Source organism: Typopeltis vanoorti, chromosome 15 (assembly GCF_054136105.1).
Source record: "Typopeltis vanoorti isolate ZY-2024b chromosome 15, IOZ_Tvanoo_1.0, whole genome shotgun sequence".
NCBI classification, from domain to species: Eukaryota; Metazoa; Arthropoda; class Arachnida; order Uropygi; family Thelyphonidae; genus Typopeltis; species Typopeltis vanoorti.
Window position 1 is genome coordinate 109,386,274 of NC_143563.1, and position 14,949 is coordinate 109,401,222.

The 14,949-nt window shown below is 39.0% G+C and overlaps 1 protein-coding gene across 1 annotated transcript in view; it reads right to left on the reverse strand.

Annotated features, from left to right (window-relative positions):
- Positions 1-14,949, reverse strand: part of LOC150099069 (chitin synthase chs-2-like) — a 92,600-nt gene that overhangs the window by 41,875 nt on the left and 35,776 nt on the right. The window contains exon 5 of the mRNA XM_090405806.1: positions 2,427-3,376. Within this exon, the coding sequence (XP_090261932.1) occupies positions 2,427-3,376 (950 nt within the window). The remainder of the gene's footprint in view (positions 1-2,426; positions 3,377-14,949) is intronic.

Consider the following 14,949-nt stretch of genomic DNA (forward strand, 5'->3'; position numbering starts at 1 on the left):
ATATATGCCCACTGGGAAATTCCAAACATTCCAATCTCATGACGTCATGCCCACAATGACATCATCAAATGAACAACTAATCAAGTCACGAGTCCTTATCTTATCTTGATCTGGTCACTGGTGGGACCATACTATTGACTGCATAGAGATTAGCGGCGTCATCTGGTTTTTAAAGGATTAAGTAATGTTACGAATAGTCCAGGAACGATTCACTATGATTTTATCCAGCGTTAAGGAATGCAAATTGCTGAGTCTAGTGGATAGGAGGACATGACATGACTCTTAGCTTGCTAAGAGGTTTTCATCACATTAATGTGGATGAATTTTTCATAGAATGGATGGAGACAGAGGAAGAACAAGAAGAAAACTGTATAGGTAACGGTGTGACGGTGGGAGTAAGTTTTTTGCAGGGGGGGGGGGGTGGTAAGTGCACAAGCATGAATGCATTTCAGTCACGGAATAATGAGTTGTATTGTGTGACTTGGACCTTCTGCAACTGTTGGAGTGTTAGATCGTTTCAACATACAATAATTTAATTTGATATTTCCTTCAGTTTCTTTTAGATCTGTGAATTAGGAAGAGGAGGGAAAATGTTTCCGACATTCTGACAAAGCTCTTCAAGAGTATCTGCAATTGTACATCCATTGTGTTCTAGGATTGAAAGCCAGTGTGTGTTGGGGGGGTATATTTACCCTTCATTTTCTGGATTATGTCCTATGCCGATTTTGTATTCGTTTTTCATGTTACAGGCGCGATAACATTGTCATGTTATCGAGCCTATGTAGCTCAGTGGATGTGGCGTTTGCCCACCATGGCTTGAACGCACGAAGGAAGACTTTGTTTCGAATCTAGTCCTCGAGTAGAAAATTTTCTAAACCTTTTTTCGACCAGTTCCCGAGTTAGTCGATCTCTGGCACGGGCAAGCGGGTTTTTTCTCCCGGAAACTCGGGTTTTTCGTCCGGTAAGCTCAAGAAAATCGGCCTTAGAATCTACATCATGTCAGACATTAATATTGTGATACGTTTAGGGATCACGAGATGGCGGCACTTGTTGAGCCATCTCCCTTCACTGTGTGCCACTTAATTAATGATAGCCTTGGGCCACCTATCTCAGATTGGCTGCCAGTTCAACTTCCCACTCAGTTCAATCCCTGGATTGAACTTCCCACTCCAAAAGTTAGATGGCGTAAACGGCATAGCCTACTCCCTGTACGGGATTAAAAAGGCGTTAGCTGATTTTTGTTTTTGTTATTGTCATATTATATGTGAGTTGGATCCAGGAATCCTTCATGGTGACTTGTTAAGTTGATAACAAAGAAGGAATAGGAATATAGTGGATTATTTCCTGTGTTTAAGAGGTAATGTTGTTGTTGTGAACAATCTCGTCATTATAGTGCTTTTAATGCTACCTGGAAGATTTGTATACCATCGCTTTAAGAGGCTAGAGATCAGACAGGTATAGCAAAGGCAGGAAGGGTAACTTATGTTTAGAATAACACTGCCAAGTAATAATAAAGAAATTGCTATTCCTTTGATGATGCCCCAGCACAGCTGGGCAGGCTGATGTAGAAAGTTAGCCATTTTGATAAACCTGATACATCAAGATGTATCAGGTTTATGGAATGGTGAATATGAAGATAGATTAAGGAACCTTTAACTGCAACTATGAAGGAATACACAGAAAAAGTGGAGTAGATATTGTACAGATATACAAGTTGCAGAAAGAATTTTTCGGAAAATATAGAGGATAGGAGGAGAAGAAAGCAAGCGGGATCGCCTGTGGAAAAAGAGTAAGATTGCGGTTTGCAAGGGAATGAGAAGCAGATTTTTCTCATGGTGAGTGAATAAAAATGAATGTTGCCTGAGCACACATTCATTTTTGGGAATCCCAAGGAGTGCACCCACAGTGAATGATTTAAGATAACTATTGCATGTTATATATGAGATAAGCATTTATAGAACTTTCTCTATCGTGTTGTCCTGAATATGTTCACCATTTTAATGAAGAACTTCCTTAAGTCCCCTATGATCAAAATTAAAGTCTGATAATTCTAATTCTTAAAAGTGATAAAGTGAAGTGCATTGTTCACACTTCAATACTGAAATTTAGGTCATTTCAGATATTTATCTGTTTGCAACCTTTATACCATTTCAGTAGTAATTTAATCTTGGCCAATGTAACTTAAGTAACACTGCTTAAATTTCCATATCTCACTGTCGGTTCGGAATGTTGTTTTCTTCATTTCAACAGTATAACTGTCCTCATTTAATTAAGAACGCTACTTTTTTTAAAAAAAAAAAACTACGTTAGTAAGTTGGTCACAGTTACAACTGTGAGCTTTACAGTTACTAATATACCTTAGTAATAATAAATTACTAATGTACTCGAAAGCACATTTAAAGAAATGCGATCAAAAGAATACATACTTGTCAGTAGATGCAAGTCGCTCGCACTTGGGTATCCAAAGATGAACAGTGATCCATGCTTGCGATAAAAGACAGCACATCATTGCCAACACATACATATCGAGAATGGAATTTCTGTTTATGTCCTTCTGTGGACATGTCCAAAATAGGTAACGCGAAATATCGATTGCGAAACAAGTGTCTTTTAGTTTAGCATGGCATGCCATGACGAGGAATGTCACCGAAACAGGAACGGTGATTGTGACTGGAAAAGCAAAACTGAAGCTTTGGATGCAAATCTTGCATGCAAATCGGGCTAATACAAAGCCGATGTAAGCAGCCGTGGCCTGAACGAGGAAGGCATACAACGGGATCATTCCATTCGAAACGATTGGCAAAACTATATTTGGCAGTCTTGGTGAAGTGAATGATTGCTCGGGGGAACAAGTCCAGGAGACGTTGATCTGGCGTGATTCAAAACTTTCTGAAATATTCCTAAAAAGTATTTCAATCAAGTGACCTTGATCAGAGATCAGTACAGCAACAGCAACTGTAGCAGGTATTAAAAGAGCCTTCCAGAGAGGTATGAAGACGTAAGAAAAGTGACGGCTATTCTCCAAGTCTTTTTTTAATTTGTGCAATTTTCTTATACAAGGAAGCAGTGAATGCTCATCAATGAAATTCTCCCACCACTTAACGGATATCAGAATCATAACTATGGGTATGTACCAATGCGATTTGTCCACAAATAAAGAAAGCCCAAAGCATTGTGCCGCAATGGACAGAACATCAAAAACTGCTTTCACTGCTACCTTCGGTTGCTTTGTATCACGTGAGAAAAAGGAGATTACTCCTGGAAGAAGATACATGCAGCTTGTCAGCAGTGTTGCTTTCACCACGTCTAACTCGGGAAGGACATAAAACAGCAGGAAAATCAATCCGATGGTATGCACGGTTTCAATCACGAACACCTGAGATGAAAAATAAGGAAAAAATACGTTTTTAACCACTTAATAGTAATCATTATAGGAGCTGCAATATAATGGATTATATTATACATTCAGTGAATACTCATTTTAAAAAGTTGTTTTAATTTCGAATTAAAATTCTGAAGTACTGCATTACAATGATAATCACTAAAAGTTGTACTCGAGCCACAGACGGAAGAAAGAGGTAATCGTAAATAAATATTGAATGGAATTCACAAAATTCACTTAAAAAATCTTTGAAATCAATAAAAAAAATGTACAATGAGAGGCATCTACAACTCACAAAGTCATGGGTGTTGCAGTCAGCAGAGGTTAAATCAAATTGTTTCGCCAGTTCACCAATCCAGTCTCAAAAGGCTCACAACTGCTGTTGTGAGCCTTTTGAGACTCACAACAGCAGTTGTGAGCCTTTTGAGACTCACAACTGCTGTTCATAGTGTTGGTCACTGTTAGCTTTCGTTGTACGGGCAGTACACTCCCACATGTACACCCTCTGTCCAAAAAAAAAAACGAACTTTTCGAAAATAGAAGAAATTAGTGGTGTCACCTGTTGTATCTTTTTTTTTTTGTCGAAAGAGGTAACCTTCATTAGTGTTGTGTCAATTGATTATGACATTTGTTTCATTAGAAGCCGAGTTATAGTGCCAAGAGTGACAGTGTGTTTTGACGAACGGTCGGAAGAGTTTCAAACAGAAAGTTGCGATTGACTTTTGTGTTAAACTTGGTAAAAGTTTTACCGAAACGCATCAGATGCTTCAAAAAGCATATGGTGATGAATGCTTATCCTACTGAAGTTTACGAGTGGTTTAAGCGATTTCAAGGTGGTCGTGAGACGCTTGACGACAAAAAAGCTGGGCCATCCAAAAACTGGACTGAGCGAAGTTAACATCCAAAAAGTGCGTGATTTCATCAAAGAAAACTCAAAATTGTCTGTGAGATTGAATGAAGATGAATTGGGGATTCCAAAATCAACTGTGCACAACATTTTGACCGAGAGTTTGGGCCTTCGTAAATTGAATTCGCGATTTGTTTCCCACAAGTTGACCTACGACCAAAAAATGTATCGAATTGAACACTGCAAGGACCTCATTAAGGACTCAGACTTCCTTGAAACGATCGTTTACTGATGACGAAACGCGGTGTTTTGAGTATGAGCCCGAAACAAAGCGCCAGAGTGCTGAGTGGAGACCACCAGAAGCGGGGTATCCGAAAAAAAGTCGCTTGGAAAAGTCAAAAGTAAAGACAATGCTGATTTGTTTCTACGATTCCATGGGCATTATCCACAAAGAATTCGTTCCGCCTGGCAAACGGTCAATGGTGAGTTTTATGTCGAAGTTTTGAAGCGATTGATAGCGAGAGTTGGTCGCGTACAGCGTGAATATCGTGACGACCGACCGTTCGTGTCACTATAACTCGGCGTCTAATGAAACAAATGTCATAAACAGTTTACCAAACACTAATGAAGGTTGCCGCTTTCGACAACAAAAAGATACAAAAGTGGCGCCACTAGTTTCTTCTATTTTCGAAAAGTTCGGTTTCTTTTTGGACAGAGGATATATGTACAGTACTAGATTCCTCCACGGCACAATCAGAACACACCTGAATGCACTCTGATTATCTTCTTAACTCGTTTTGGAGGCATTCAGAGACATGTTCAAATAACGTCAAACATGCAAAGACGCCAGTGTCATTCGATGGAAGTGGTACAAGGTTTCCTCAAGAGAATTTGGACATTTACTACAACAAAAACAGATAAAATGGCAAGATACTGATGACGGACATGATATATCTGCTTTGTCATTTACTGTATTTCTTGTATGCATTTCAATACATTATCTGCTTTGTCATTTATGGAGAAGATTTTTAATGTTAAGATTTTCTCTCCAATGATTCTAAAGCAGCTGATGTAGACTAAAATTTTTCAGGACAATCAAAGCTATGCACCTTTTCACCGGAATCGGTATAATTGTTTTCATCAATATAATATCGTTCGTATTTAGAATAATGTCTATAATTTCAGAGTCAGTACAGTGACAGACAACAGGTGTTTCTTCGTCAATGTTCATCCAAATGGACATTGACGGTGTAGCAAGTTCATCCAATTGCGATACCTTTAGAACACGTCCAGAAACACTTTTGCATACTAAAGGAAATCTTCTTTCTCCTTTCCTTTATCACATCAAACATTCAAAATTATTGCTAACCTTTTCATCCGAAATTATCAAACGTTAATGTACCACAACTTATGCCAGCATTTATTTTTTACTCTCTTCCATCCCATAGCCACTAACAAGAAAGCAAAGCACACGTTTCATGCTAAATTCCTTGATATATGTCTCTACAGGCTTACCAGCATTTACATCTAACAAGCGTTTCACGAAAAGTGAGCGACTCTTGTCCTCCACAGATCATAATATTCCTTAGTCTTGAGGCTGGCAAGGAATGTACAGTTTGGTGGTAAATACATCGTACAAACGTTTTTATTACACAGAAGTTCCGCTCTAAGGTGAGCGGAACTCCTGTGTAATAAAACACAGAACAGTTGTCAAGAATCAGAAGAATTTTGCGATCCTCTGGTAAGCTCGCAGATGTGCACTGTGCTGGCCCTACGTTTTCCGAACCACCCTAACATAATCTGTGGTACAGCCATTTTTTTTTTTTTTTTTTTTTGCACGGTATCTCAAGTAAATTTGAATGCCTTTCAGCATTTAGGACTGTAGAGCATTTAGTTTTCATATCACCAGCGGCTTACATCTGTGCTCGCCTGGTGCGTTTGGGAAGCTTAGGACAGCAACTCTATCCTTGGATTATCTAAATATTGTTGGCCTTCCTTCTTTCATACTCTGCTGTCCCTTCGCGGTGTGCATCTCCAATGTAATAGTTTCATCAGCATTATATTACACACCTAATCGGGACTGAGGACGTCAGCCGTAAATTTGCCTAATTCGTCCACACATTCGAAGCTTCTTCGTGGTTTGTAGACCGTTTTTCACCAGAACTTTATGGAGAGAAATACCGATATGCTTCTTAAACAATTGAAGCTAACCTTCAGTACAGTACTACTAAGCGCGAGTATCTGCTTAAATTCTTCTGTGCATTTGTGGCGGCTCAGTAAACTAGGCTGTGGTCATAAGATTTTCAAGTTCGCTCTCGTAATTTCTTCCGGACTAAAGGAGGTGCACGACCATCCACTGTCAAAACAATGGTGGTGTACCTGTAATTAACAAGCATACATACGTTATAATATCGCATAGGAATAGTGATATGTTGAAGCGCAGTCAGTTTCGATAAAATCCTTTCGTTGAAAGATGTGAATTCGAATTCCATCTTTCCATCTAGGAATTCGACGAACCTTTATCGCGAGTTTTGAACTGAGGGTGAGTTAACTGGTCTCAGAGTGGTGGCAGGGTTTTCTCTCAGCGGAAACTCAAGTTTTCATTCTGCAATTAAGGCAAAGAGGCCAGGAGAATACATGAAACTGACACACCCCCTCTCAAAACACACACATGCACACTGACATAAGGTTAGTATTATCCTTATTCTAAAATTACAATTAGGAAAGTCAATGATACTTGGCAGGGTCTGTATTTACCATGGAATACTATTATTAGGGGTGTGTTGACGATCAGTAACGGTCAAGAAAATGAATTTAATTCATCTTACTTCATGATCTAATCTGCAATGCTTTATAAATCGGAGGGGGAAAAAAACTTTTTTTCCAGTGTAACAGTTAAAACAGAGATAGAGGCAATGTGGCCTCTAAATTAACCCACTCTCCTCTATTATCCCTAAGTCTCTAGCTTTATCAACTACCTGCAGCAAATTCCTATTAATATAAAACGAAGTCTGCAATATTTTCAGCCGAAAATGCATACCTTGCATTAACATTCCCCATAGAATCAGCCTGCAAGAACTCTGTATCAGAAATGTCTGATCACCAGACCCAACTAAGCATCGTCAACATGTAATTGAAAGTATCGCTCCAGACCATCGACAATGTCATTAGTATACAAGTTAAACAGGAGTGGTCCAAGCACAGAACCATGTAGTGCCTACTTGTCGCCCTCATTCTCATAGCTTTCAATATCACCATGCATCACTGTCTGATAATTAAGCTTCAATCCGTGCCACAATCCTATTTTGCACACTCTCTTGTAAGGAATTCTGTCAACTGCTTTGGCAAACGTGTGAGTAAATTGGTATAGATTTTTTGTGTATCCCTTCCCCTTATTCAACCCGCTGTGAATCTATTGTTAAACGTGAGTAGATTGATAAAATAAGACCTACTTTTCACAAATCAAAATGTCGTCTAGAAGAGATCAACGTCTTATCTACCTCTCTCTCAATGTCATTCGTCATTAGCTTCTCTAATACTTTAATAACGACTGCACACATACAGATTGGTCTATAATTATCTGCACGAGTTCTAGCTGCCCTCTTGTATTGTTGAATTATTTTGTCTTCTTTCCTTCTGCTGGTCAGGAATCGCGTTCGTCTTGAGACTCAAGTTAAACAACTAGGTTAGGGGCGTAGCTAGTTCCCTAGTATAATCCTTTCAACACGTCTGATATTCCATACACACTGTAGTAGTAACATTAAGCTTCCGTAATATTTTAACACCTCTAACCCTTCATCCGAATCCATCTCAGCTTCCACAGAACTAATGTGTCTGTCAAGATTATAAACCTTACCAAAATGATCACTTAATAACTCTCAGCTGTTTCTAGAGCATCCGACACTTTCCTGCCATCTGTCTTTGCTAAGATTAACCTGATCATTCTTCCTTTTACTCGCCATGCAGCGAAAGAATTCTACAGGAAAGTGAAATCTGAGTATGAAAAGAAGCTAGATGAACAGGTAGAAGGAAATCACTTTCTTCGCCACATGTGTCGCTTGCCTGATTCTGTTATTTGTACTGGTCATATTATTGACCATCACTTTTCATACGATGCACGTATATTCTATAACATTTTCTTTTTATCTAACTCGAGCTTTAACGCTTCTCACCCATTTCACATCTCTCCGACTCATTCTTCTGACGTGCGGAACGCAGTCAGTCAGTTACAGCTTCCTTTAAACACTCCGTTACCACTTCTCATGCACTCCTAATTCCTCCACCGTGCAACTTCTTATACTACAGCTGAAAGCTACCTTCGCAGTGTATCATCATCACCAGCTTTGCAGTGGCACAAATACCCTTTTTACATGGATTGCCAAAACAAAGTCTCGTTGTCACTTTCACCAACTGGAGGCAAGAATTACTTGTTTCACGGTGAGATTCTCGATCGTTATCACCAGATCTACATCGGTTTCCTTATGAAAACCTCTCTTCTCCTTATGCAAAGCTGTTCTAAGTCTCTTGAGGTTTTGTGGAGGGAAGATTGAGAACAGCAACATGTCTACCTAGAACACATCGCAGACATACTCAACAGAATTAAGGTAAGAAGACCTGGCTGGTCAGTCCATACATACGACAGCTTCTCTCTCTCTCTCTGAAGATATTGGTCTAGAGCTTCGCTCGATGAGGACGAGCATGATTGTCTTGTAGGTTAAATGTTCGCCCTAACCTGCGTATGGATGAACATATGAGTCCAGGACCTCGTCTCTATAACTTGTAGCATCCATGATTCCGCTAGGAAGCACATATAGGTGAGCTTTGCAGGAGCAACGATTGTTATCACCAACTGAACTCCTGGACACTATTATGAACAGCATGAAACATCTTTTTGAGTGCTGTATTGCGGGGGGGGGATTTCTTATTGAGGCACTTTCACGATCTCATTTTGATCTCTGTTTTTCACCATTGTCTTCATTTACTCAAGTTACTGAATTAAGCTATTTATTTACAATTTTCGTGGATGCTAACTGCGCATCTCTTATCATACTGCTTTTCACCCAATTACATTAAAAAAATTTAACACAGTTTTTGAGTTACCGTCATTTTTCTCTTTGTTCCTTAATTTATGTAAACCAGTGTATTTACTATTCCTTGACATTCGAACTTGCTAAATTTACATTAAACTTGCCAAGAAATTATATTCTTGTTTAATTCTTTATCCAATCCACGTGTAAGCAAAGTTTGCACGTGAAGTATTTTCATGACTAGGTTGATATAGGTAAATGCAGCAGAGGCTAATGACTTCACAGCATAATTGTGATATGCAAGTTTAATTTGTAACCAAGTGAAAAAACTTTCTATATCTATCTGTCATCAGAGTATTTTAATGATAAAATGATACATCTTTTTACTACTTTTATATGGGAAATATATGATTTTGTATTAATTCAATGTTGATATTCTTCCGGGTTCCCGCTAATGATATTTATATATTCGTCTTGGAGCTGCCCAGTTTGGACTTGTTTTCTGCTGTGCAGAGCCAATGCTTGGCGCTCAACTAGTTTGTGTACAGCTGAGGCTTGGCATGGGCGCGGACGACTTGCCTGTGGCTGTGCGAAACAATAAAAGGCTATTGAAAACTAGCATTATATACACCTGAAAGAATGCATTTATGGACTACTAAGGTAACTGATATATCTTTTTTTTTTAATGTTGCTCCCACCCATAAAAGGCTATTTGCAACATATAGTACATTTTGTATAGTGGGTGGGCTAAGGATTTTTTTCTATTTCTATCAATTATATATATCAGTGGTGTCACGTGTCCATTTCGGTTGGCTTATGCAACCCGCGCTGCAAAATTCACGTCAGTTTGACTGTACGGTTGCATTTCTATCGATGTCTGAAAGTTTTACGAGTGAATAACGCATCAGCGCTCATCCAATGAAATTAATTGTAGGATGACTTTGAATATTTAATTTATCAATTAATTGTAACCAAATCTGCGTAGTGGGGAAACAATGTGTTTGTTTTAATATATAGTAGAAAACAATAATGAAGGAGAAAGCTCTATTTGGTTGGTATATTTGAATTACTCAACTATATAAAATATGTGAACACCGTCATTAAGAGTCAGGTGGGAATGGGAAACGTAAAGTAACGAATAAGTGTGAGTAGAAATACTTTCATTAATGGAACATGAATTATTCATTAACATTTGTGATGTGTGTGTCCCATAAGTTGCTCGGTACTGCGAATAGCATACGATCCTAAAAAGTCAAGACATGCATAAGTGAATTTATAATGGCATAATTAAACAAAAAAAAAAAAAAAAAACTTACGCGGAGAGGGAAAGAGATTTGTTTGCAAAGTAATAAATAATTAACAGTCACTACATACATTTAGTAGATCAGTTAAAAACTATAGGTAGAGGCTAATCAAATGAACTAATAATGTTGATCAGGTGATTCATTTAGGCGTGGTAAGAATACACGTGGTCTGATGGAGAAATTAATCATCCCATATAAAAGTAGTAAAAAGTCACTTCGTTTTTTTTTAAGAAGTTTCTTTTGTTTAAAGAAACAAAAGAAACTTTTGTTTCTTTAAACAAAAGAAATCCGATCATTATCGGAAATATCCAGACTTTCTGCAATCCTACATTCATTAGTTTTATTATTATTATTATTTATTTATTTTAGTGTCAGCGGCTCTTTGGTCTTATCAATAAACGCTATCTCACATATGCTAGTATTTTATTGTTGATCCAAATTTTCTCATAATACACGGAAGTATTCATCTTTATTCAGGAATAGATAAATTTTTAATCTACGTCTGTTGTTTCCAAAGACTAGGAAAAAAACGTCGCCATACCGTTAAAAAACTTTCCAACCTCAACAGATGCTATACTGCACAAGCAAGAAAAACAAGTAACTATGTTCATCACATTTAACATCTATGTATTATATTTAGGAACAATTAGTGTAATTACTGACAACTCGAACGACACATTTAATGGAAGAACACTCTGCTCCCGCAGACTATGATGCAAGCATATAAACGGAACAGATTAGTGTATCCATGCTTATTCCAAAAGCCTTTCTCTCTGGTGAATAATAAACAAGGATAACAAAAAAAAAAAAAGTCTTGACTGCACTTCACATCCAGTTAACCAATCTACTGTATTGTATTGTGAAATAGAGAAGTGCCATGTGCTCAGTTTTTGCATCTTTGTGCTTTCTCAGTAAATTTGGAAGAGGTCGGGGCTTACCTACTTCGACTACAGACATGCAATCTGCAAAGGTTCTGCCAGAAAATGGGACATTCATTAGATCGTCAGCACTATTTCCCATTGTAAATATGGGCAAAAAAACTTATAAATTTATCGAATATTATATATAAAAACTTTCCTACCATGCCAGTTCACACTTCACGCAGTAAACAAAACAGCAACTGATGACAAAACATGACAACGTTCAATTTGATTGTTTGACAATAAACAATAACCAATCAAAGCCACTGATTTCTAGGTGCTACTGTCTCAACGCTCACCCTCGCCTTCTGGGCGGTTTAAGACCACTGGAACGCTAAGAATTTGACCAGCCCCTCAGCTCGGAGAAAAACCTGAAGGTGGTTCTTCGAGGTGTTTCTGAGGACATACTTAGATGAAATCGCTGCTGATCTCCGCTATCAAGACCCACCACCCATCAAGGTCAGCTGAATGATCAGAGCTGAAAAGAGCCCGATGCCTCTGGACTTGGTTGAAATCCATCAGGCCTACAAAAACATATATGAGTTGACATTGATCTGTGGACTTAAGATCAATCCTGAACCCTGAATCCAGAAAAGGGCTTCAACAGAACAGTGCCACAAATGCCAGAAATTTGGCCATGCTCAGAAACTGTGCCGAGAGCAGAGTTTAAGTGTGGGGAGAGCCACCCCATCCCACCAACACCTGCACTAAGCTGAAAACCACCCCGGCTGAATGTGCTAACTGCAGTGCCCCTGACCCGGCCAATTACCAGGGATGTATTCAACACAAGAAGAACAGACAGTCGGAAACAGCCAAACAGTCTTCCTCCTCTAGTACACGAATATCAGAAGCTCCTGCACCACGGCCAGAAGCTCATCGGCCACAATCACTTTCAAGAAAACAGACCACCAACGGCAGACAAAAACTTATGTAGATGTGGCCCGTTTCAACAAGTCATCACAAAAACAGAATCAGCCAGCAGCACCTACTAACCTGACCGCTGTTATTACTGCCTCTCTAGCAAACATGCAACAAGATTCCAGCATGTCTAACCCTTCAGTAACCTCCACGAAAAGATCCCTATGTGAAACACAAGTCATCCTCACAGCACTTATAGACGAATAGAATCAAACTAATTCCAGTCTCTCTACAGATCGTTGCATGGAATACAAATGGCCTCAGAAACAAAATTTTGGAGCTCCAAGACTTTACTCAGAGATATCAGACAGATATTGTTCTAATAAGTGAGACACATCTAAGACCCTCGGACAGCCCTAAAATTAGGGGATATCACTCATACAGAACGGACAGGCTAACCTACAGAGGTGGCGGCACTGCCATCTTTATTAAAAATTAAATTATACCATTATTATTATTGTTGTTACGCAACACCTACAGGGAGGGCACCTACTCTATAGTTCTCCGACTCCACCAACCACAACTACCTTCATCTACACCAACGCCATCTACCGCCGACCACTAGTACTTTCACAGACATTCACATATTATATTATATCAAACACAATTCCGTAAATACCCCTCCAACCTCTAACCTTGAGGTCACAGGCGTGAAGGTTTTCTCAAACTCGGCTGCAGACTGAAAATCTACACGGCCTACAAACCGCCGTTAAAAACCCTACTACATGCAGATCTAAATGCCGTCCTGGGCACTAGAGAACAAATCATTATTGCCGGGGATCTAAATTCGAAACATCCTGCATGGAACTGTAGAACCACACAAGAACGGCCAAATCCTCTTCAGGTTGTGGTTCAGTACTGTACTGTGATGGGTTGGTTCAGGCCGCTCTGAACCAACCCATCAACAGTACATTCGGCACTGCTGACATCCTGAATCCTGCAAAATATCAAATTCCAGTACAGCCTAAAATCGCTGAATGAGCTGACATCTGATCACAATCGAATTCTACTCCAGTGGGAAAACAACATCTGTCTTCTCCCTCTCACTCATTTATATCTTGGGAGAAATTATCAAAAGTATTCCCAGACTACATCGGTCTTGTTCCTGATACAAGTTCAGGAGATGTCGAAACGGCAGTCACAAGTCTCACCCAACAAATTAACTCAGCTATAAAGGCAGTCACCTCCTCCACAACTGTCCCCAAGCCCGGTCGTCTGCCAGAAAACATTATGAACCTGATGAGAGAAGAAAAAAAAAAAAAAAAAAGGCAAGAAAGAGATTCCACAACAGCCGTGCGCAGCATAAAAAATTTCTTAACAGACTAAATGGTGAAGTGAGGGATGCGCTCAAATCCCACAGAGACCAACTGTGGGGAAGAAAAGTTAGCCTCTATTTCATGTACTGATCATCTGGAAACTACTGAAGAATATCAGAAACAAAAGCAGATCCCTTCCCCCCCCCCTCTACTTTCTGACCTACGCCTTGTTCACACAGACGTAGAAAAGGCAGAAGTCATAGCAAAAAAATTAAACGAGCAGTACAAACCTTCATATGAAAACTTAAACTTCAATCACTTGTATAAAATTCACAGACACGTCAGATACTCATTAAAACTCCCTGATACCGGTGCTGACCATATTGCACCCACATCATCTGCTGAAATATATGATATCATAAAAAATTTAAAGAACAAAAAAAGCTCCTGGTCCAGATGACATCACAAATAAAGTGATCAAGCTGCTGCCCCGAAAAGCTGTAGTGCACCTGACCATAATAATAAATGCAATCTTAAGGTTTCACTATTTTCCTCCCATTTGAAAACTGGCTGATGTAATCCAATGCATAAGTCGGCCATCATGACCCACACCTGCCTCAAAATTATCGTCCCATCTCCAACTAAAATTGCAGAGAAAGTCATCCTCTCACGACTTTACGCTTCAGTAAATGAACTAAACATCCTTTCAAAAGAACAATTTGGTTTTCGGCAATACCATAGTACTGCTCAACAAATCCTCAGAATAGTTTAATATATCACCACCAGATACAACTGGCATAAATACACTGGAGCTGTTTTTCTTGATTTATCCAAAGCATTTGACAAAATTTGAAAATAAGAAGGATTGCTTATCTCAGCCGATATCTCATTGAAAATGGTACACCTAATTAGATCATATCTACAGAATAGAAGCATGCAAGATAAATGGTACAACCTCATCCCAGCGCCATGTCTTGTCCAGAGTTCCAAAAGGATCCTTACTAGCTCCATTACTGTTCTCTATATACATGTCGTTCATCTACATGCAGATGATACAGCATTATTAGCCAGATCTCTTCGGCCACACCTTGTTACTAAAAAACTTCAAGAAAACTTCTAAAGTTAGAGAAATGGTTCTCCAAATGGAGACTACGAGTAAATCCCCAAAAGAGCACAGCCATTCTCTTCACGAAAAGATCGATATCTCCTGCAGGAGACGTCTGTTCTGTTCGGTACTAAAATTCCGTGGCAGACAGAAACAAAATACCTTGGTGTAGTGCTGGACAAAAAATTAA